Source organism: Leptopilina heterotoma, unplaced genomic scaffold, assembly GCF_015476425.1.
Source record: "Leptopilina heterotoma isolate Lh14 unplaced genomic scaffold, ASM1547642v1 Lhet_63, whole genome shotgun sequence".
In the NCBI taxonomy this organism is placed as follows: domain Eukaryota; kingdom Metazoa; phylum Arthropoda; class Insecta; order Hymenoptera; family Figitidae; genus Leptopilina; species Leptopilina heterotoma.
Window position 1 is genome coordinate 2,631,635 of NW_025111149.1, and position 25,094 is coordinate 2,656,728.

General features: G+C 24.3%; 3 protein-coding genes across 6 annotated transcripts; 2 read left to right on the plus strand and 1 right to left on the minus strand.

Annotated features, from left to right (window-relative positions):
* Window positions 1–118: 118 nt before the first annotated feature.
* LOC122509873 (intraflagellar transport protein 80 homolog) lies at window positions 119–8,045 on the plus strand. The gene is made up of 16 exons (XM_043624169.1): window positions 119–347; window positions 467–648; window positions 719–829; window positions 1,040–1,218; window positions 2,746–2,835; window positions 2,915–3,052; window positions 3,177–3,301; window positions 3,375–3,623; window positions 3,830–3,993; window positions 4,327–4,524; window positions 4,668–4,818; window positions 5,004–5,175; window positions 5,244–5,366; window positions 5,561–5,700; window positions 5,774–5,918; window positions 7,809–8,045. The coding sequence occupies exons 1-16, from the start codon at window positions 253–255 to the stop codon at window positions 7,893–7,895; spliced, it is 2,349 nt and encodes a 782-aa protein (XP_043480104.1). The 5' UTR covers window positions 119–252; the 3' UTR covers window positions 7,896–8,045.
* Window positions 5,922–25,094, minus strand: LOC122509874 (bcl-2-related ovarian killer protein-like). Of its 4 annotated transcripts, none has more exons than XM_043624174.1 (5): window positions 20,656–20,792; window positions 8,865–9,166; window positions 8,261–8,704; window positions 7,891–8,186; window positions 5,922–6,192 (listed from the first exon to the last, which is right to left on the minus strand). In XM_043624174.1, exons 2-4 carry the CDS (start codon window positions 9,132–9,134, stop codon window positions 8,052–8,054), a joined length of 849 nt encoding a protein of 282 aa, XP_043480109.1. In that variant the 5' UTR covers window positions 9,135–9,166; window positions 20,656–20,792; the 3' UTR covers window positions 5,922–6,192; window positions 7,891–8,051. The 4 variants fall into 4 exon arrangements, with proteins under 4 accessions (XP_043480109.1, XP_043480106.1, XP_043480107.1 ...); XM_043624172.1 differs by lacking the exons at window positions 5,922–6,192; window positions 7,891–8,186; window positions 8,261–8,704; window positions 8,865–9,166 and adding exons at window positions 18,687–18,957; window positions 21,026–21,469; window positions 21,630–21,931; window positions 24,968–25,094 and having other exon boundaries at window positions 20,656–20,951; XM_043624171.1 differs by having other exon boundaries at window positions 7,891–8,704.
* On the plus strand, window positions 12,884–20,810 carry LOC122509871 (intraflagellar transport protein 80 homolog). The gene is made up of 16 exons (XM_043624168.1): window positions 12,884–13,112; window positions 13,232–13,413; window positions 13,484–13,594; window positions 13,805–13,983; window positions 15,511–15,600; window positions 15,680–15,817; window positions 15,942–16,066; window positions 16,140–16,388; window positions 16,595–16,758; window positions 17,092–17,289; window positions 17,433–17,583; window positions 17,769–17,940; window positions 18,009–18,131; window positions 18,326–18,465; window positions 18,539–18,683; window positions 20,574–20,810. Exons 1-16 carry the CDS (start codon window positions 13,018–13,020, stop codon window positions 20,658–20,660), a joined length of 2,349 nt encoding a protein of 782 aa, XP_043480103.1. The 5' UTR covers window positions 12,884–13,017; the 3' UTR covers window positions 20,661–20,810.

The following is a 25,094-nucleotide window of genomic DNA, read 5'->3' on the forward strand; positions in this document are numbered from 1 at the left end:
TTGTTACAGAGTTACATTCCTATATATAGCCATAATGAAAACATTTAAAATGTTGAGAATAGATACTGGTGAATGAGGCTTAATACCCACATGTTCCGTTGTCATGGTAACCTGTCAAAACAAAAAGATGTCACAAGTTTATTGTCACGTACACAAAGTAAATAAATATTTCACAATAAATGTAATTATTAATTTTTCCAAATAGTAGTATAATTAATTTAATTTAATAACTATAATTTATCACAAAGAACAATGAGATTTAAAATTTCATTACAAGAGAGAAAGAATAGTATAAAATTAGTAACTTGTGTTGCATGGAGTTCTACAGATGAAATATATTCCTGCGGGTTTGTAATTTTAATTTAAACAATAGTATCAATTGAAAGAGTTTGCTTTTTTTGTATAAACAAATAGAATATTCTATTTTGATAAATTATTTTCTAATAAGGAGAATTTTATTCTTTAGTGAAGATCATCAATTAATATGTTGGCACTTGGAGAGTGGAATGTTAAATTCCTCTGTTGTTGCGGAATTCCCTTCAGACTTTTATCCAACGGATATGCAATATTATCCTCGACCATCTCAAACGACAATTTCTTCATCAAAGAAACAATCGTTGGATGTTCTCTTAATAACAACTACAGACGGTTAGTTATTTTTTTGAGAATAAAATACAAATTTTGATAATTTAGTAAAATTGTAATTTTCTTTTTAAAGGGAAATTTTATTTGATAAGCAAAAGTGGCCGAATTGAAAAAAGTGTATCTGCTCATGTAGGCGCAACTCTTGTTGGAAGATGGAGTTACGATGGTTCTGCATTTTTCACTGGTATTAAAAATTAAATAAAAAAAAAAAAATTAATATATTTATTTTTAAAGTAGTAAAAGAAAAAAATTATAAAATTATTTTTTTAAATTTACTATAAATTTAATTACTAAGTAATGTTTTCAAAATTTACTTATAATTTATTAATTTTAGTGGCCAAACATTCAACGGCCGAACAATAATTAATTTCATAATAAAATAATTGATTTGCAGCTGGAGAAGATGGACTCATTAAAATATGGTCACGTAGTGGAATGTTACGATCGACATTAGTTAGAGGAACGTTACCAATTATGACAGCAGCCTGGAGTCCCAATTCTTCCGTGATTCTTTATTCTCAAGGAGCTAATCTTATTTTACAATCACTTAGTTCAAATTCAAAACCACAGAAGGTAATTTCTTGTTTAAAATTTACACAGAGTCGCCACAGGTCAGGGAAATCAGGGAAAAGTCAGGGATTTTTATTAAAAGTACTGGAAGAAACTAAATTTTTAGAATTCATAAGAAAATTCTGAATTTTTTTGTCTTTTTCGTTTGCCTCATAAACTATGAAATTATCACGAATTCTAATACAAAACCTTCAATTTTTTATATTTCTGACAATAATTTCTTTTTAAATAACTTCATTCTTTGAGAACTATCATCCAATTATTATTGATAAATTATTTAATGAATAATTTTACTTAAATATTTCAAAATTAATTGAATTTTAAAAGAGTTGCGTTTACAATTTTCATAATTAGATGAACTTCAAAAGATTTTAATTTGAAATTTCATAAAATTTCAATTTTTAATAAATTTCACTAGAAATATTAAAGAACAAAGGTTTTTGAAAACTAAAATGTTCAAAATTTTCAAAAAATTCTTTAAAAAATTTCAATTATTTTCAGAAGTATCTAATAAAATTATTATCTAAAATAAATTTTGGATTATTTTCAAAATTTTCCTGCATTTAATGATTTTCAATATACTATTTCAGTAAATTTTTCTAAAAGAATTCAATTATTTAAAAAAATTTTTAATGAAATTCCACGCAAACATTTAATTATTTTCATAAATAATTAAAATTTAACAGGAATTTAATTATTTAATTAATTTAATTTAATTCGAATTATTTAAAATTTTTTAATACAATTTTAAATGAATGTTTCGAAAAATTCAATTATTCTTGAAAATTGTAATACAATTCTTCGTAGAAATTAAATTATTTTCAATACAATTCGAATTGAATTCCTAGAAAGAATTTAACTATTTTCAAAAATATTAATGAATTTCTTTAAAGAATTAAAATTATTTTTAGTAACATTAATATAATTGTTTGCAAGAATTTAATTACTTTTATAAATAATAAAATTCTTCGCAAAAATTCAGTTTATTATTTTCATAAATAATAAAATTCGTCGAAGGTATTCAATTATATTGGTTTCAACTCCTTGAATAAATTTTTTTGATTGAATTTTAATTATTTTTGAAAAGGGATTCAATTATTTTCATAAATAATAAATTTCTTTTTAGAAATTCAATTATTTTTATAAATAATAAAACTCATCGTAGAATTTAAATTTCAAAAGTTTAAATTTGAAAATTTGAAAATCTTAATTCCTATGGAAAAACAATAATGATTAAATACTTATTTAAAAATGAAGTTATTGATGTTTTCAAATAATTTTACAATGAAATAAATTTGTAATTAAAAGTATTACAACATTTTTTTTGAGTATTTAATAATTTTTAGAATAAATCAGAATTTTCATTATGGTCAGGGAAAAAGTAAAAATTTTGTCTGGAAATTAGGGAAAAGTGAGGGAAAAACAAAATTAAATATTTGTGACAACCCTTTGACACTAGTTTTTTAAATCATTGTTATTATTTTAAATTCTAGAAGAAAAAACTAAAAAAAAAATACAATTTTATTTTAGTGGATGGCTCACGATGGCCTAATACTTTCATTGTCATGGAATCAGTGTAATGATCTTATTGTCACTGGTGGAGAAGATTGTCGATACAAAGTGAGTGATTATTTTCAAAAAAATTTCCAAATCAATAATTTGATTTATAATTTTTAATATTTTTGTCATAATATGCAAGGTTTGGGACACAATTGGAAATCAACTTTACAGTAGTGGTGTCAATGAACATCCGATAACTTCCGTCAATTGGTGCAATTCTGGAAATTATTTTTCAATTGGTTCTTTTAATACTGTTAAACTTTGTGACAAAACTGGAGTAATTATTATTATTATTACTGTTATTATCATTATCATTTCTATTATTATTATTATTACTGTTATTATTAAATATTTTTAATTATCTGCCTATAAATATTTTACTATGAATGTTAATTTTTTAGTGGTCACATTCGTTGGAAAAATTAAATATTGGCAGTGTTTTTAGTATCGCTTGGTCTAGTGACGGTACACAAGTGGCAATGGCATGCGGAAGGGGAATAGTTCTCACAGCTCATATAATTGACAGGTAATTTAAATTACAATTTTTTAACAAAAATAACAAAGTTTCATTACAGAAAAAAAATAATTGAAATTTACAGGAAATTAGAGTGGAATAATTTCGAAGCAACTCTTATAAGGCGAAAAGCAATAGAAATAAAAGAAATAGGCACAGAATGTCGGGAAATTTTAGAAATAGCCGACAGAGTTGTTCTACTGGAATTTGGATTTGATCATTTGGTTGTCATCACTCCCAGTCAATGTCATATTTACTCGACACTAAATTGGAATACTCCGGCAATATTTGATTTAAGAAGTGGCTCAGTGTCAACGGTTCTTCTTGCAGAAAAGTATTTTAAACACTTGACTGAAATAATTCATTATTATTATAACTAAATTATTTATTATTATTCTTTTTTCTAACTAAATATAACTAAAACTAAAAAATAATATATGTAATTATAATTAATTGAATTAATTTTGAATTTATTATGTTTCATTTAAAATTATTCAAATATAATTCACATTGATAATTAATTTTCGAATTTTTTTGTAGACATTTTCTGTTAGTTGAATGGAACATAATAACTCTTTACAATTATCAAGGACGATCATTGGGTACTCCGAAATGGAAAGGAATGTCTCAAGAATTGTTGCATCCGTCAAGCATATCCTTGTGTTCTGATACATTAGTTGTCAGAGATCAAAGTAGTGAAAAATGTAAGTAATTAGAAAATTCGTTTCCTTTTTCGAATTATTTACTTTTCTTCACGGAGAAAACTGGATATTCAAAAGTAGATATTGAAAAAATATATTAACTCTTAACATCAAAAATATTAAACTTCAATATCTAGATATTCAAATCACATGCTAGATATTAACGCTTAACATCCAGATATTTACTTTTAATATCTAGATAGCTGTCCCTATGTTAAAAAATAAAAATATTAAACTTTAACATCTAGATGTTTACCTTAAATATCCATTTCTCTCCGTGTTTTTATTTAATATCGGATTTAATATATTTAATATATTAAGGAACGTTTGCAATAGTACTGCACGTGTTGGACATTTCCTATGCGAAACCAATATCAGAACTTCAGTCGTATGTTCACTTGGAGAATGTTAAACAATTGGCTTTAAATCACGTTGGTGGGATAAATAATCGTCAGTTGGCAGTTATCGACATTAACAGGGATTTATTTCTAGTCTCCATCAGATCTACTGGATTTGGTCGAGTTTGCAAAATTGGTAATAAATCATATACTTTTTAATTTACAACTCAAATGTCTTTATTTAATTCTACTTTCTACTTAATACTCAAGTCAAAAGGCAAAACTTTCGACTACTGTGACTTAGAATTTTTGTTTTAATTCCGAATCAAATTTTTTTAGCTGTCATGGCTCAGAGCATTGTTTGGGCATGTGATGCTGACGTTCTAGTCGCAATGTTGGACGCAACACTGTCGGTTTGGCTTTGTCCAAATTGCGTTCATTATAGTGATCGAAAGGCAATTAAAAAAACGAGAATCGATAAAGAAAATAGGTATGATTTCTACTCAAGTATTTTACTGTTTTGGTTTTATTTTTAATTTTATTGAATTAAAAATTGTATTTTTAATTCGAAAATATATTTTTATAACAAGGAAAATAAAATTTCAAAAAATATATTAAATTAAATTAATTAAATTGAAAAAAATGAAATAAATAAAAAAAAATTTTGTTTTTCAGCGAATATGGAAAGCAACCGAGTATTGTGAGGGTTCAAAATGGAATGGTCACTGTTAGACGAGGTGATGGAGCTTTAGTCGTTTCTTCTTTTTATACATTCTTTACTAATTTACATAGACATATTTTACAGAACCGTTGGTCAGAAGCACTTTCACTTTGTCGAATTGCACAGGTAATTTTTTTTTAAATTACTCTTTACATACGAAAAAAAATTGTTAATATTGTCAATATTCTCGACAGAATGAAATTCTATGGACTTGCATGGCAGTCATGGCAATAGACAGCAAAGAATTGACAGTTGCTGAAGAAGCTTGTGCAGCAATTGGCAGATTTGACAAAGTTGAATTCATTCAGTACATTAAGGTAGTAATCTTACGTAAAAATTCCGATAATTATATATTTGTAAGTAAACTTTCCATTTAGTAAAAAACGTTACTTTTCTTTTTCTATAGGTTTACAGAGAATTTTAATTCTTTCATAATAAAAAAATATGTTTAGTTAATAGTTAATATTCAGCGATTTGGATTTTTCACAACGTAATTTTTAATCTTAAATAGGGCTTGTCGAAGAAATCCGAACTATTGGCAGAAACGGCTTTACTCGCGGGAGATTTATTGGCAGCGGAAGGTATATTACTTCAGAATGGTTTAGTGAATGAAGCGATTCGAATTAATATTCAAATTTACAATTGGAACAGGTAAACTACTATAGTATTATTATTAAAATTATACTTTTTAATAATAATTTAATGCATAATTTAAATTTTCAAGGGCTCTTGAACTTGCGCTAAAACATAAAAAGCAACTGACGGAAATTCTTAGTGCGAGGCAAAATTATCTTCAATTATTGGATAAGCAAGAAACAAATCAAAGTTTCCTTGCTCTACTGTCAAATATTTCAAAAACAAATACAAAGGTATATTTTGATTATTATTTATTACTTTCTTTTTTCAACGTTTTACTTTCAATATTCGATGTTTTGAACATTCGGGAAGTTGAACTTTCGAGGATTTTAATTTTTTAGATTTTGAGCATTCGAAATTGATCTTTCGAGGTTTTAAAGAATATTCTAGTTTTTGAACATTCAGGGAGTTAAAATTTCGACATTTTGGATTTTTCAAGTTTTGAATATTCGAGGAGTTGATCTTTCAACGTTTTGAACATTTTGCGCCTTAAAGTCGACCCGAGGCCTGAAATATAATTTAATTAAAATATAACAAATTAATAATTTTAAATTATTATTATTAGAAAATAAATAAATAAATAATTAAAAGTGTTAAAGTAGGATTTTTTAGAAATAATTATGTAAATTTCAAAAAGTTTTTAATAACATTATTCAAAAATTCTAAAAAAATAATTGAATTTTGGAAGACTTGTTGTTTAAATTTTCATAACAAATTTTTCCAATGGGTTTACATTAAAAGTGTTTCGAAATTTTAAGCAAATAAAGAACAATAAGTATTTAAATATTTATTTTACAAAAATGATTAAAATTTGAAAGATTTAATTTGGAACTTCTGAAAAAATTAGGTTTTTGAAAAATAGTAATTAAAGTTTTTTGAAGGTGGAAGAAGTTAAGAATTATAAATATAATTGTATTTTTGAAAATACATTATTTTATGAATTTACAAAAATTATTCTATATAAATAATTCAATTCTCGTAGTTGAATTCTGATATGAATTGATTAAAAAAAATTAGAGTTAAAATTTTTTTTAAATTTAATTTAATTTAATTAATTTAATTAATTAAATAAAATTTTAATAAAAAAAAAAAAAATAAAAAAATAAAAAAAAATAAAATTTTAATTTAATTTAATTTTTTATTTAATTTAATTTTTTTTTTTTTTTTTTAAATTTTTTTTAATTTTTTTAGAAAATACATAATTGAATATTTAAAGCGATATAACAGAAATTTTAAGAATTAATTGAATTTAAAAAAATTTTTTAAATAAATTCTTTGAAAATTTAAAGGAAGCAAATGTAGGTATAAAAATAATTAAATTTTTATTTTAAAAAATTATTAATTACATTATGTTTCCTTAAAAATTCTTAAAGTTTTGAATAATTTAATTTAAAAAATTCTAAACAAATAATTGAATTTTGGAAGAATTACAGTTGCAATTTTTAGAAATAATTAAATTTCATGAGGTTTTTCATTAAACTTATTCGAAATTTTAATTCCTGTGAAAAAATGAATAAGAATAAGTTTTTAATTTTTTTCTTAACAAAAAGTACCTATTGAAGTTTTAAAATATAATTTAATTTAGCAATTCCGTAAAAAATTTTTTTCTTGAAAAATTGTACCTAATAAAATTTTTTAAAAATAATTGTGTTTCCTAAAATAATTTTAAAAAATTGAAAATGTTGTCAAATTTCATTGAAATAAATTTAATATTTTAATAAATTTTATTTGTTTACTTTTAAAAATTATTTTGAAATATAATCGTATTTTTGAAGAATTCTAATTGAAAATTTGGAAAATAATTGAATTTAAAAAAATTTAGAATAAACCTATTACCAGGATAGTTCCAGTGGTCCTCGAGTACCATTGGAAAGTTCAATTATTTAACCAAAAATATCTTACATTCAAATTGCTGTTAGAAATATCTTGGCGATTTCTATACGAGTTGTTCAAATAATTAAATTTAAGGAAAAAGTGTTAGAAAAATTATATTTTTTAAAAAATGAAGAATTTTCATTAAATTTTAAAAAGCAAATCTTTTAAAGTAACAATGGGAAAGGAAAATTTAGTCTTGATAGTTTTTAATAATTTAATTGTTCCTAACTGTTTAATAATTGTTTCAGGAAAATTTCAGCAGATTGAGAGACTTGGATGAAATTGAAAAAAGTCAAAATAGTGAATCAAATGATAGATTAATTTCCTCACCTTGAATAATTTATGGTGTATGCGTGGAATCCTGAATTATTTTTTGCACCTGGCACTTGAAGAAATTTCCACACTGCACTTTATAGAATAGATTGTAATGGAGATAATATATTCGAATGGAAGTAATATATTAAAATGCATTTAATATATTGAAATAGAAGTCAATATAATAGAAGTCTTAGAAAAATCCACAAAACAATGAAAATCGGAGTAATTACTGAAGCAATGAAGGTAAGCTTTTTGGCATTCCATTCTGACGTTTTTGGAGGTAATCTATATCGAGATACAAAAGCACTCTAGAAATGAAAGAGATTTTAAATATTATTACAACTTTTTCAAGGAAGAAATTTAATTCAAAAGCTATATTTACCCATCCTCCGCTTGTTTCAATCCAAAGGGCGAGATCTTTTTCGACAATATTCGCAACCACTTTATGAATAATGGGAAGAAATTCGGGTTTTCCTTGTCGAACACAATCCACAGAAATGCCACCAGCAACCGCGTAGATTGCAATAATTTTACTCCAAGTGATGTCGTGACGAATAATTTCTCGCGATACGTGAGTCATTGTATTACCTACCGAATAATCGGAAAAACATCCGCATCCCACTTGTCTTCCAATTTTCACATAAATATTCGGATGCTCCTTCTCTAATTCAGTTCCAACTGCAATGAGCACTGGACAAGCCTCCTTGACAATTGTTATGTCCGGCAATAATGTTGAACTTCTCATTCGTTTCAGACCCAATTTTCGATGATAAATTCCTGATCTCTTTAATCGATTCCGAATGTACTGAGCGCAGAGAGCCGAACTCTGTGTATTTAAATATTTTTTATTTCTCCAAGATCAATTTTTTTAATCATTATAAAAAATTTTGTAATGTAATTCTTTGTAATTTTAATATAAAGAAAGTCTTTTATATTAAAATTACAAATATTTGGAATTTAAAAGGGAAAAAGATAAAAAAAAGTACTTGTGAGACGGTCTCTTCAACGGGAGCAAAAATAGGTTTCCATCCAATTGTACGAGATAATTTTCTCGAAACAACATCGCTTACATTACTCAATCTTCGGCGTGCAAATTCCATAACATCAGAATTTGACGAACCTCCGAAAATTACGTGATTTGCGTGAAGATTGGCGGCGAGACTATTTCGCCTTCGTCCTCGAGTTCCATTGACATTACCATGAAATGAACTTAATGAATCCTCAAAATTTTTCAAATTCGCTATTGCCCTTGACATTTTAATATTCAAATGAAATGAGGATCTTTTGTCTGAAACAAACACAGCAATAAATCATGAAATTAAATTGTTAAAATGGATTTTTTTTCGAAACAAATAAATTTTATCGAAAATAATAATTAATTGATGAATATTAATAAAATATTAAAATATTTTATAGCCATGCGAAGTATTTCTTTTTTTTATCTCATTATATTGTTTTGTATTCTGACAAGTACTGACGTATTTTACATCTGAGTAAATCGCCTTAAGAATACTTAAATATGGCCCTGAATTTATAGATTAAATGGGACGTCCAATTAAAAACTTTCTCTAATTCATAAAAATTAGTTATTTTTCAGTTTCAAATTATCTTTACAGAAGTTTCTAAATATTCTACTTGAAAATTTTTCTTTTAGAAAAAAAAAAAAAGATTTATAGGGCTGCCACAAAAATTTGACTTTTCCCTGATTTCCATAAAGAACTTTGACTTTTTCTCTGACTCTAAAAAATATTTTAATTCATTCTAAAAATAATTAGATATAAAGAGTTTGTAATACATTTATTTCTGAATATCTTTATTTGAAAAATTATTCGAAATGTCAACAGTTTTTTTTAATAAATTTTTAATCATTATTATTATTTTTCCACAGGAATTAAGATTTTAAAAATGTTCGATTCCTTCAAAATTCAACAATTTATAAGAATTGATACTGTAACTTATCCAAAATTATTTTCAAGACATCAATTCAACTATTTTCTAGAATTATTAATTAAAATTCTTCTCTAACTTAACTATTTGGAATAATTTTTGAGAAAGTTTCTTAAAAATTCAATTAATTATTTAAAGAAAAAAAAAAATTTTTTTTAATTCAAATTTTCTAAAATTTTAATTTGAAATTCAATTATTTGTAAAAATAGTAAAAAAAAATCTATTCAACTATTTTTTTAAATAGTAGATATTTCTTAGAACTTTTTTATTATAATTTTTTGAAATTAAATTATTTAAAATTTTTTTAGTAAAATTATTTAAAAAATTTATTAGGTTGTCTTTTTAAATTGAATTCTTGCGACGAATATTATTATTTATAAAAATAATTGAATTCTTGCGAAAAATTTTATTAAAATTTTATTAGAAATAATTGAATTGATTCAAAGAATTACTTTCAATACAATTGTATTGAAAGTAATTCAATTGTTTTATTCAAATTGTCTTCAAAATAATTGAATTCCTGGAAGAATTTTATTTTTTTTTTTGAAAATAATTGAATTTATGCAAAATTTTTTACTTATTAAAATTGTAGGGGAGAATGGGGAGTTATGAAGCATGGGGAGTTGTGAAGCACGGCCATAGATCTCGCATAGTAATTGTTTTGATAGATGTCACTTACTCTCAATATTTTTTCACCTAATATCTTCGTTTTTTAATTGGATTCATTTCGATAGCAGATATTTTGCATATCTTTCAAGACAGTGTGTTCAACTTTTCGTTTATAAAGTTTTTTTGAGTGTTCCTTTTTGTAGAATTCTTACAAAATTCGCGAACAAATCAAAAAGATAAGTTCACCCATATAATAACCAGCAATGATTAGGTTTTCGATATTCAAAAGGATTTATGCAAAATCTCAATAAAGAATATTTACCAAAAAATATCATTTTTAGCGATTTTTAGTAGTGCTTCACAACTCCCCATGATTTTTAAAAACTTGAAAAAGCAGCTTTTTGGCCCAACTGAAAAAAATTGTCGATTTTATTTTATTTCATGCAAATTCTTCAACCAGTAAGCATATTTGAAGACCCTCTAAAGATTCAAGTGGAGAAAATTTAAAAAAAAATTTTTTTGAAGTTACAACTCATAAACAAAGCGTGCTTCGTAACTCCCCATTCTCCCCTATTGAAAATAATTTGTAAAAATTTAAAAAAATAATTGAATTTTTTTGAGAAATGTTATTAAAATTATATTCAGAATAATTAAATTCTTATATAGAATTTAATTAAAATTTATTAAAAATAAATGAATTCTTTCGAGAAATTTTATTAAAATTGTCTTGAAAATAATATAATCTTTTTGCGAAGAATTTTATTACCTTTTTTTTCTTTTTTAAAAATAATTGAATTGGTTTGAAGAATTTTATGGTAATTTTGTTAAAATAATGAAATTCTTTTTAAAGAATTAAATTAAAATTTTTATTTTGGAGAATTTTATTAAAGTTGTATAAATTCAAATTTAAATCTGTAAAGTTCGATTATTGTCAGAAGTAGAAGAAATTAAAAATTAAATTAAATCTTTTCAATATTTTTAAAGACATAATAATAGACAATAGAATTCTGAAATTTTTATGTGAATTCTAGAAATTGAATATTTTTCCAGTACTTTTGATAAAATTTTCTGAGTTTTTCCTAAATTCCCTGACCTGTGGTAACCGTGGGTTAATTTTTGAAATCGATTTTTAAGCACTTGAAATTTCTATTCAATATTAAATTTTAATTAAACAAATAAAAAAAACAGAAATAAAATAAAAGCGACTCAATTCGTAAATTTTGAACGAATAGCAAAAAACAAAATGAATATTAAAATTAAATAGTAAGTAAACAATTATAGTGAAGGAGAATAAAACAAAAACATTCGGACAAATAGTTTTTAAAAATTAGTTTACTGATGGGTGAATTTATTTTTATTTCTTGATGACGACTGTTTAGTTATTAATTTTTTTGACTCCCTCAAGAGGAAATCAGTTAGATTTCGAAACGTTGGAGTAAACTAATTATTCTCCTTCACTATAATTACTATTTCTCGGACGTAAAAGATTGATTAGTAAGTAAACCTCGGCAACCGTCAGAAAACATTGAAAAATAGTTCCTTTACTCAAAAAAATTTTGACGAAGACAAAGAAACACATTTTTGGCACATTTTTTAGCCTTTGCACTTTAGGGGGTCGGTATGGGACCACCCTCCCCTACTTATTTAGAAAATAATTGAATTCGTGTGATAAATTTATTGTTAATTATGAAAATAATTGAAATTTTTTAACGAATTTTAATAAAATTTTTAAAAATAATTGAATTTTGTCGAAGAATTTTGCTATTTATTTATAAAGATAATTGAAATGTTGACAATGTTTTAAAGATTTTTTGAAAATAATTGAATTTCAGAGAAGAATAAAATTTTAATATTTCTAAAGATAATTGAAATTTTGACGAGAATTTAAAAAAATTTTTGAACATAATTTAATCTTTGCGAAGAATTTTATTACTTTTAAAAATAATTGAATTTCTGCAATCATTTGTAATTTCTCTAAAATTCTCCAAATTATATCGTACAATTTACAAACTTTTCATCCTTTTTGAATGAAATTACGGACTTTACGGACCTTTTTTCAAAAAAACGGACTTTTACGGACTTTTTCAGGATTTACGGACCTACTTCGAGCCCTGAGTAATTAATAGGTAGAGATATTAAATAGAATATAGATAAAAACAATAATAATAAATAAAATTCAAATTATTAGAAATTGGCGCGGTAATGATGAGTTTCCAGATTCTTAAGTCCAACGCACAATAGGTTCGCGAAAGTCGATAGACAAGGACACAAATATATCTCTGTCCTTTTCTAACTCATGCTTTGCGTTCGCGAACGACTTTCGCGAACCTATTGTTACAGAGTTACATTCCTATATATAGCCATAATGAAAACATTTAAAATGTTGAGAATAGATACTGGTGAATGAGGCTTAATACCCACATGTTCCGTTGTCATGGTAACCTGTCAAAACAAAAAGATGTCACAAGTTTATTGTCACGTACACAAAGTAAATAAATATTTCACAATAAATGTAATTATTAATTTTTCCAAATAGTAGTATAATTAATTTAATTTAATAACTATAATTTATCACAAAGAACAATGAGATTTAAAATTTCATTACAAGAGAGAAAGAATAGTATAAAATTAGTAACTTGTGTTGCATGGAGTTCTACAGATGAAATATATTCCTGCGGGTTTGTAATTTTAATTTAAACAATAGTATCAATTGAAAGAGTTTGCTTTTTTTGTATAAACAAATAGAATATTCTATTTTGATAAATTATTTTCTAATAAGGAGAATTTTATTCTTTAGTGAAGATCATCAATTAATATGTTGGCACTTGGAGAGTGGAATGTTAAATTCCTCTGTTGTTGCGGAATTCCCTTCAGACTTTTATCCAACGGATATGCAATATTATCCTCGACCATCTCAAACGACAATTTCTTCATCAAAGAAACAATCGTTGGATGTTCTCTTAATAACAACTACAGACGGTTAGTTATTTTTTTGAGAATAAAATACAAATTTTGATAATTTAGTAAAATTGTAATTTTCTTTTTAAAGGGAAATTTTATTTGATAAGCAAAAGTGGCCGAATTGAAAAAAGTGTATCTGCTCATGTAGGCGCAACTCTTGTTGGAAGATGGAGTTACGATGGTTCTGCATTTTTCACTGGTATTAAAAATTAAATAAAAAAAAAAAAATTAATATATTTATTTTTAAAGTAGTAAAAGAAAAAAATTATAAAATTATTTTTTTAAATTTACTATAAATTTAATTACTAAGTAATGTTTTCAAAATTTACTTATAATTTATTAATTTTAGTGGCCAAACATTCAACGGCCGAACAATAATTAATTTCATAATAAAATAATTGATTTGCAGCTGGAGAAGATGGACTCATTAAAATATGGTCACGTAGTGGAATGTTACGATCGACATTAGTTAGAGGAACGTTACCAATTATGACAGCAGCCTGGAGTCCCAATTCTTCCGTGATTCTTTATTCTCAAGGAGCTAATCTTATTTTACAATCACTTAGTTCAAATTCAAAACCACAGAAGGTAATTTCTTGTTTAAAATTTACACAGAGTCGCCACAGGTCAGGGAAATCAGGGAAAAGTCAGGGATTTTTATTAAAAGTACTGGAAGAAACTAAATTTTTAGAATTCATAAGAAAATTCTGAATTTTTTTGTCTTTTTCGTTTGCCTCATAAACTATGAAATTATCACGAATTCTAATACAAAACCTTCAATTTTTTATATTTCTGACAATAATTTCTTTTTAAATAACTTCATTCTTTGAGAACTATCATCCAATTATTATTGATAAATTATTTAATGAATAATTTTACTTAAATATTTCAAAATTAATTGAATTTTAAAAGAGTTGCGTTTACAATTTTCATAATTAGATGAACTTCAAAAGATTTTAATTTGAAATTTCATAAAATTTCAATTTTTAATAAATTTCACTAGAAATATTAAAGAACAAAGGTTTTTGAAAACTAAAATGTTCAAAATTTTCAAAAAATTCTTTAAAAAATTTCAATTATTTTCAGAAGTATCTAATAAAATTATTATCTAAAATAAATTTTGGATTATTTTCAAAATTTTCCTGCATTTAATGATTTTCAATATACTATTTCAGTAAATTTTTCTAAAAGAATTCAATTATTTAAAAAAATTTTTAATGAAATTCCACGCAAACATTTAATTATTTTCATAAATAATTAAAATTTAACAGGAATTTAATTATTTAATTAATTTAATTTAATTCGAATTATTTAAAATTTTTTAATACAATTTTAAATGAATGTTTCGAAAAATTCAATTATTCTTGAAAATTGTAATACAATTCTTCGTAGAAATTAAATTATTTTCAATACAATTCGAATTGAATTCCTAGAAAGAATTTAACTATTTTCAAAAATATTAATGAATTTCTTTAAAGAATTAAAATTATTTTTAGTAACATTAATATAATTGTTTGCAAGAATTTAATTACTTTTATAAATAATAAAATTCTTCGCAAAAATTCAGTTTATTATTTTCATAAATAATAAAATTCGTCGAAGGTATTCAATTATATTGGTTTCAACTCCTTGAATAAATTTTTTTGATTGAATTTTAATTATTTTTGAAAAGGGATTCAATTATTTTCATAAATAATAAATTTCTTTTTAGAAATTCAATTATTTTTATAAATAATAAAACTCATCGTAGAATTTAAATTTCAAAAGTTTAAATTTGAAAATTTGAAAATCTTAATTCCTATGGAAAAACAATAATGATTAAATACTTATTTAAAAATGAAGTTATTGATGTTTTCAAATAATTTTACAATGAAATAAATTTGTAATTAAAAGTATTACAACATTTTTTTTGAGTATTTAATAATTTTTAGAATAAATCAGAATTTTCATTATGGTCAGGGAAAAAGTAAAAATTTTGTCTGGAAATTAGGGAAAAGTGAGGGAAAAACAAAATTAAATATTTGTGACAACCCTTTGACACTAGTTTTTTAAATCATTGTTATTATTTTAAATTCTAGAAGAAAAAACTAAAAAAAAAATACAATTTTATTTTAGTGGATGGCTCACGATGGCCTAATACTTTCATTGTCATGGAATCAGTGTAATGATCTTATTGTCACTGGTGGAGAAGATTGTCGATACAAAGTGAGTGATTATTTTCAAAAAAATTTCCAAATCAATAATTTGATTTATAATTTTTAATATTTTTGTCATAATATGCAAGGTTTGGGACACAATTGGAAATCAACTTTACAGTAGTGGTGTCAATGAACATCCGATAACTTCCGTCAATTGGTGCAATTCTGGAAATTATTTTTCAATTGGTTCTTTTAATACTGTTAAACTTTGTGACAAAACTGGAGTAATTATTATTATTATTACTGTTATTATCATTATCATTTCTATTATTATTATTATTACTGTTATTATTAAATATTTTTAATTATCTGCCTATAAATATTTTACTATGAATGTTAATTTTTTAGTGGTCACATTCGTTGGAAAAATTAAATATTGGCAGTGTTTTTAGTATCGCTTGGTCTAGTGACGGTACACAAGTGGCAATGGCATGCGGAAGGGGAATAGTTCTCACAGCTCATATAATTGACAGGTAATTTAAATTACAATTTTTTAACAAAAATAACAAAGTTTCATTACAGAAAAAAAATAATTGAAATTTACAGGAAATTAGAGTGGAATAATTTCGAAGCAACTCTTATAAGGCGAAAAGCAATAGAAATAAAAGAAATAGGCACAGAATGTCGGGAAATTTTAGAAATAGCCGACAGAGTTGTTCTACTGGAATTTGGATTTGATCATTTGGTTGTCATCACTCCCAGTCAATGTCATATTTACTCGACACTAAATTGGAATACTCCGGCAATATTTGATTTAAGAAGTGGCTCAGTGTCAACGGTTCTTCTTGCAGAAAAGTATTTTAAACACTTGACTGAAATAATTCATTATTATTATAACTAAATTATTTATTATTATTCTTTTTTCTAACTAAATATAACTAAAACTAAAAAATAATATATGTAATTATAATTAATTGAATTAATTTTGAATTTATTATGTTTCATTTAAAATTATTCAAATATAATTCACATTGATAATTAATTTTCGAATTTTTTTGTAGACATTTTCTGTTAGTTGAATGGAACATAATAACTCTTTACAATTATCAAGGACGATCATTGGGTACTCCGAAATGGAAAGGAATGTCTCAAGAATTGTTGCATCCGTCAAGCATATCCTTGTGTTCTGATACATTAGTTGTCAGAGATCAAAGTAGTGAAAAATGTAAGTAATTAGAAAATTCGTTTCCTTTTTCGAATTATTTACTTTTCTTCACGGAGAAAACTGGATATTCAAAAGTAGATATTGAAAAAATATATTAACTCTTAACATCAAAAATATTAAACTTCAATATCTAGATATTCAAATCACATGCTAGATATTAACGCTTAACATCCAGATATTTACTTTTAATATCTAGATAGCTGTCCCTATGTTAAAAAATAAAAATATTAAACTTTAACATCTAGATGTTTACCTTAAATATCCATTTCTCTCCGTGTTTTTATTTAATATCGGATTTAATATATTTAATATATTAAGGAACGTTTGCAATAGTACTGCACGTGTTGGACATTTCCTATGCGAAACCAATATCAGAACTTCAGTCGTATGTTCACTTGGAGAATGTTAAACAATTGGCTTTAAATCACGTTGGTGGGATAAATAATCGTCAGTTGGCAGTTATCGACATTAACAGGGATTTATTTCTAGTCTCCATCAGATCTACTGGATTTGGTCGAGTTTGCAAAATTGGTAATAAATCATATACTTTTTAATTTACAACTCAAATGTCTTTATTTAATTCTACTTTCTACTTAATACTCAAGTCAAAAGGCAAAACTTTCGACTACTGTGACTTAGAATTTTTGTTTTAATTCCGAATCAAATTTTTTTAGCTGTCATGGCTCAGAGCATTGTTTGGGCATGTGATGCTGACGTTCTAGTCGCAATGTTGGACGCAACACTGTCGGTTTGGCTTTGTCCAAATTGCGTTCATTATAGTGATCGAAAGGCAATTAAAAAAACGAGAATCGATAAAGAAAATAGGTATGATTTCTACTCAAGTATTTTACTGTTTTGGTTTTATTTTTAATTTTATTGAATTAAAAATTGTATTTTTAATTCGAAAATATATTTTTATAACAAGGAAAATAAAATTTCAAAAAATATATTAAATTAAATTAATTAAATTGAAAAAAATGAAATAAATAAAAAAAAATTTTGTTTTTCAGCGAATATGGAAAGCAACCGAGTATTGTGAGGGTTCAAAATGGAATGGTCACTGTTAGACGAGGTGATGGAGCTTTAGTCGTTTCTTCTTTTTATACATTCTTTACTAATTTACATAGACATATTTTACAGAACCGTTGGTCAGAAGCACTTTCACTTTGTCGAATTGCACAGGTAATTTTTTTTTAAATTACTCTTTACATACGAAAAAAAATTGTTAATATTGTCAATATTCTCGACAGAATGAAATTCTATGGACTTGCATGGCAGTCATGGCAATAGACAGCAAAGAATTGACAGTTGCTGAAGAAGCTTGTGCAGCAATTGGCAGATTTGACAAAGTTGAATTCATTCAGTACATTAAGGTAGTAATCTTACGTAAAAATTCCGATAATTATATATTTGTAAGTAAACTTTCCATTTAGTAAAAAACGTTACTTTTCTTTTTCTATAGGTTTACAGAGAATTTTAATTCTTTCATAATAAAAAAATATGTTTAGTTAATAGTTAATATTCAGCGATTTGGATTTTTCACAACGTAATTTTTAATCTTAAATAGGGCTTGTCGAAGAAATCCGAACTATTGGCAGAAACGGCTTTACTCGCGGGAGATTTATTGGCAGCGGAAGGTATATTACTTCAGAATGGTTTAGTGAATGAAGCGATTCGAATTAATATTCAAATTTACAATTGGAACAGGTAAACTACTATAGTATTATTATTAAAATTATACTTTTTAATAATAATTTAATGCATAATTTAAATTTTCAAGGGCTCTTGAACTTGCGCTAAAACATAAAAAGCAACTGACGGAAATTCTTAGTGCGAGGCAAAATTATCTTCAATTATTGGATAAGCAAGAAACAAATCAAAGTTTCCTTGCTCTACTGTCAAATATTTCAAAAACAAATACAAAGGTATATTTTGATTATTATTTATTACTTTCTTTTTTCAACGTTTTACTTTCAATATTCGATGTTTTGAACATTCGGGAAGTTGAACTTTCGAGGATTTTAATTTTTTAGATTTTGAGCATTCGAAATTGATCTTTCGAGGTTTTAAAGAATATTCTAGTTTTTGAACATTCAGGGAGTTAAAATTTCGACATTTTGGATTTTTCAAGTTTTGAATATTCGAGGAGTTGATCTTTCAACGTTTTGAACATTTTGCGCCTTAAAGTCGACCCGAGGCCTGAAATATAATTTAATTAAAATATAACAAATTAATAATTTTAAATTATTATTATTAGAAAATAAATAAATAAATAATTAAAAGTGTTAAAGTAGGATTTTTTAGAAATAATTATGTAAATTTCAAAAAGTTTTTAATAACATTATTCAAAAATTCTAAAAAAATAATTGAATTTTGGAAGACTTGTTGTTTAAATTTTCATAACAAATTTTTCCAATGGGTTTACATTAAAAGTGTTTCGAAATTTTAAGCAAATAAAGAACAATAAGTATTTAAATATTTATTTTACAAAAATGATTAAAATTTGAAAGATTTAATTTGGAACTTCTGAAAAAATTAGGTTTTTGAAAAATAGTAATTAAAGTTTTTTGAAGGTGGAAGAAGTTAAGAATTATAAATATAATTGTATTTTTGAAAATACATTATTTTATGAATTTACAAAAATTATTCTATATAAATAATTCAATTCTCGTAGTTGAATTCTGATATGAATTGATTAAAAAAAATTAGAGTTAAAATTTTTTTTAAATTTAATTTAATTTAATTAATTTAATTAATTAAATAAAATTTTAATAAAAAAAAAAAAAATAAAAAAATAAAAAAAAATAAAATTTTAATTTAATTTAATTTTTTATTTAATTTAATTTTTTTTTTTTTTTTTTAAATTTTTTTTAATTTTTTTAGAAAATACATAATTGAATATTTAAAGCGATATAACAGAAATTTTAAGAATTAATTGAATTTAAAAAAATTTTTTAAATAAATTCTTTGAAAATTTAAAGGAAGCAAATGTAGGTATAAAAATAATTAAATTTTTATTTTAAAAAATTATTAATTACATTATGTTTCCTTAAAAATTCTTAAAGTTTTGAATAATTTAATTTAAAAAATTCTAAACAAATAATTGAATTTTGGAAGAATTACAGTTGCAATTTTTAGAAATAATTAAATTTCATGAGGTTTTTCATTAAACTTATTCGAAATTTTAATTCCTGTGAAAAAATGAATAAGAATAAGTTTTTAATTTTTTTCTTAACAAAAAGTACCTATTGAAGTTTTAAAATATAATTTAATTTAGCAATTCCGTAAAAAATTTTTTTCTTGAAAAATTGTACCTAATAAAATTTTTTAAAAATAATTGTGTTTCCTAAAATAATTTTAAAAAATTGAAAATGTTGTCAAATTTCATTGAAATAAATTTAATATTTTAATAAATTTTATTTGTTTACTTTTAAAAATTATTTTGAAATATAATCGTATTTTTGAAGAATTCTAATTGAAAATTTGGAAAATAATTGAATTTAAAAAAATTTAGAATAAACCTATTACCAGGATAGTTCCAGTGGTCCTCGAGTACCATTGGAAAGTTCAATTATTTAACCAAAAATATCTTACATTCAAATTGCTGTTAGAAATATCTTGGCGATTTCTATACGAGTTGTTCAAATAATTAAATTTAAGGAAAAAGTGTTAGAAAAATTATATTTTTTAAAAAATGAAGAATTTTCATTAAATTTTAAAAAGCAAATCTTTTAAAGTAACAATGGGAAAGGAAAATTTAGTCTTGATAGTTTTTAATAATTTAATTGTTCCTAACTGTTTAATAATTGTTTCAGGAAAATTTCAGCAGATTGAGAGACTTGGATGAAATTGAAAAAAGTCAAAATAGTGAATCAAATGATAGATTAATTTCCTCACCTTGAATAATTTATGGTGTATGCGTGGAATCCTGAATTATTTTTTGCACCTGGCACTTGAAGAAATTTCCACACTGCACTTTATAGAATAGATTGTAATGGAGATAATATATTCGAATGGAAGTAATATATTAAAATGCATTTAATATATTGAAATAGAAGTCAATATAATAGAAGTCTTAGAAAAATCCACAAAACAATGAAAATCGGAGTAATTACTGAAGCAATGAAGGTAAGCTTTTTGGCATTCCATTCTGACGTTTTTGGAGGTAATCTATATCGAGATACAAAAGCACTCTAGAAATGAAAGAGATTTTAAATATTATTACAACTTTTTCAAGGAAGAAATTTAATTCAAAAGCTATATTTACCCATCCTCCGCTTGTTTCAATCCAAAGGGCGAGATCTTTTTCGACAATATTCGCAACCACTTTATGAATAATGGGAAGAAATTCGGGTTTTCCTTGTCGAACACAATCCACAGAAATGCCACCAGCAACCGCGTAGATTGCAATAATTTTACTCCAAGTGATGTCGTGACGAATAATTTCTCGCGATACGTGAGTCATTGTATTACCTACCGAATAATCGGAAAAACATCCGCATCCCACTTGTCTTCCAATTTTCACATAAATATTCGGATGCTCCTTCTCTAATTCAGTTCCAACTGCAATGAGCACTGGACAAGCCTCCTTGACAATTGTTATGTCCGGCAATAATGTTGAACTTCTCATTCGTTTCAGACCCAATTTTCGATGATAAATTCCTGATCTCTTTAATCGATTCCGAATGTACTGAGCGCAGAGAGCCGAACTCTGTGTATTTAAATATTTTTTATTTCTCCAAGATCAATTTTTTTAATCATTATAAAAAATTTTGTAATGTAATTCTTTGTAATTTTAATATAAAGAAAGTCTTTTATATTAAAATTACAAATATTTGGAATTTAAAAGGGAAAAAGATAAAAAAAAGTACTTGTGAGACGGTCTCTTCAACGGGAGCAAAAATAGGTTTCCATCCAATTGTACGAGATAATTTTCTCGAAACAACATCGCTTACATTACTCAATCTTCGGCGTGCAAATTCCATAACATCAGAATTTGACGAACCTCCGAAAATTACGTGATTTGCGTGAAGATTGGCGGCGAGACTATTTCGCCTTCGTCCTCGAGTTCCATTGACATTACCATGAAATGAACTTAATGAATCCTCAAAATTTTTCAAATTCGCTATTGCCCTTGACATTTTAATATTCAAATGAAATGAGGATCTTTTGTCTGAAACAAACACAGCAATAAATCATGAAATTAAATTGTTAAAATGGATTTTTTTTCGAAACAAATAAATTTTATCGAAAATAATAATTAATTGATGAATATTAATAAAATATTAAAATATTTTATAGCCATGCGAAGTATTTCTTTTTTTTATCTCATTATATTGTTTTGTATTCTGACAAGTACTGACGTATTTTACATCTGAGTAAATCGCCTTAAGAATACTTAAATATGGCCCTGAATTTATAGATTAAATGGGACGTCCAATTAAAAACTTTCTCTAATTCATAAAAATTAGTTATTTTTCAGTTTCAAATTATCTTTACAGAAGTTTCTAAATATTCTACTTGAAAATTTTTCTTTTAGAAAAAAAAAAAAAGATTTATAGGGCTGCCACAAAAATTTGACTTTTCCCTGATTTCCATAAAGAACTTTGACTTTTTCTCTGACTCTAAAAAATATTTTAATTCATTCTAAAAATAATTAGATATAAAGAGTTTGTAATACATTTATTTCTGAATATCTTTATTTGAAAAATTATTCGAAATGTCAACAGTTTTTTTTAATAAATTTTTAATCATTATTATTATTTTTCCACAGGAATTAAGATTTTAAAAATGTTCGATTCCTTCAAAATTCAACAATTTATAAGAATTGATACTGTAACTTATCCAAAATTATTTTCAAGACATCAATTCAACTATTTTCTAGAATTATTAATTAAAATTCTTCTCTAACTTAACTATTTGGAATAATTTTTGAGAAAGTTTCTTAAAAATTCAATTAATTATTTAAAGAAAAAAAAAAATTTTTTTTAATTCAAATTTTCTAAAATTTTAATTTGAAATTCAATTATTTGTAAAAATAGTAAAAAAAAATCTATTCAACTATTTTTTTAAATAGTAGATATTTCTTAGAACTTTTTTATTATAATTTTTTGAAATTAAATTATTTAAAATTTTTTTAGTAAAATTATTTAAAAAATTTATTAGGTTGTCTTTTTAAATTGAATTCTTGCGACGAATATTATTATTTATAAAAATAATTGAATTCTTGCGAAAAATTTTATTAAAATTTTATTAGAAATAATTGAATTGATTCAAAGAATTACTTTCAATACAATTGTATTGAAAGTAATTCAATTGTTTTATTCAAATTGTCTTCAAAATAATTGAATTCCTGGAAGAATTTTATTTTTTTTTTTGAAAATAATTGAATTTATGCAAAATTTTTTACTTATTAAAATTGTAGGGGAGAATGGGGAGTTATGAAGCATGGGGAGTTGTGAAGCACGGCCATAGATCTCGCATAGTAATTGTTTTGATAGATGTCACTTACTCTCAATATTTTTTCACCTAATATCTTCGTTTTTTAATTGGATTCATTTCGATAGCAGATATTTTGCATATCTTTCAAGACAGTGTGTTCAACTTTTCGTTTATAAAGTTTTTTTGAGTGTTCCTTTTTGTAGAATTCTTACAAAATTCGCGAACAAATCAAAAAGATAAGTTCACCCATATAATAACCAGCAATGATTAGGTTTTCGATATTCAAAAGGATTTATGCAAAATCTCAATAAAGAATATTTACCAAAAAATATCATTTTTAGCGATTTTTAGTAGTGCTTCACAACTCCCCATGATTTTTAAAAACTTGAAAAAGCAGCTTTTTGGCCCAACTGAAAAAAATTGTCGATTTTATTTTATTTCATGCAAATTCTTCAACCAGTAAGCATATTTGAAGACCCTCTAAAGATTCAAGTGGAGAAAATTTAAAAAAAAATTTTTTTGAAGTTACAACTCATAAACAAAGCGTGCTTCGTAACTCCCCATTCTCCCCTATTGAAAATAATTTGTAAAAATTTAAAAAAATAATTGAATTTTTTTGAGAAATGTTATTAAAATTATATTCAGAATAATTAAATTCTTATATAGAATTTAATTAAAATTTATTAAAAATAAATGAATTCTTTCGAGAAATTTTATTAAAATTGTCTTGAAAATAATATAATCTTTTTGCGAAGAATTTTATTACCTTTTTTTTCTTTTTTAAAAATAATTGAATTGGTTTGAAGAATTTTATGGTAATTTTGTTAAAATAATGAAATTCTTTTTAAAGAATTAAATTAAAATTTTTATTTTGGAGAATTTTATTAAAGTTGTATAAATTCAAATTTAAATCTGTAAAGTTCGATTATTGTCAGAAGTAGAAGAAATTAAAAATTAAATTAAATCTTTTCAATATTTTTAAAGACATAATAATAGACAATAGAATTCTGAAATTTTTATGTGAATTCTAGAAATTGAATATTTTTCCAGTACTTTTGATAAAATTTTCTGAGTTTTTCCTAAATTCCCTGACCTGTGGTAACCGTGGGTTAATTTTTGAAATCGATTTTTAAGCACTTGAAATTTCTATTCAATATTAAATTTTAATTAAACAAATAAAAAAAACAGAAATAAAATAAAAGCGACTCAATTCGTAAATTTTGAACGAATAGCAAAAAACAAAATGAATATTAAAATTAAATAGTAAGTAAACAATTATAGTGAAGGAGAATAAAACAAAAACATTCGGACAAATAGTTTTTAAAAATTAGTTTACTGATGGGTGAATTTATTTTTATTTCTTGATGACGACTGTTTAGTTATTAATTTTTTTGACTCCCTCAAGAGGAAATCAGTTAGATTTCGAAACGTTGGAGTAAACTAATTATTCTCCTTCACTATAATTACTATTTCTCGGACGTAAAAGATTGATTAGTAAGTAAACAATAAAAATAAAACAAACAAAAATGATATATTATTTATGCAATATTTTATTATTTTATAATAGAAAACTAAAATAAATCTGAAATTCTGGAAAATTCCCTGGAGTTAATTTTTCTGGAACTATCGATAATAATAATAATAATAATAATAATGATAATAATAACAATGTTAATAATAAAAAATAAATTTGTCAAAGAAAGTAAAAATAGTAAAATAAATATTTACATTTGTGTAAATTAGATTGTTTCTGAAATATTTTACTTACCTTTAAATATAGAACAAAGTTGATTTAAAACTTAAATTGGTTTCGAATTTTTTTCTTTTTAAGCAAACACTTTACAACAATAAACGACTGGCGCACGTTCGGCATTCGAATCACTCGTTTTGTCGAC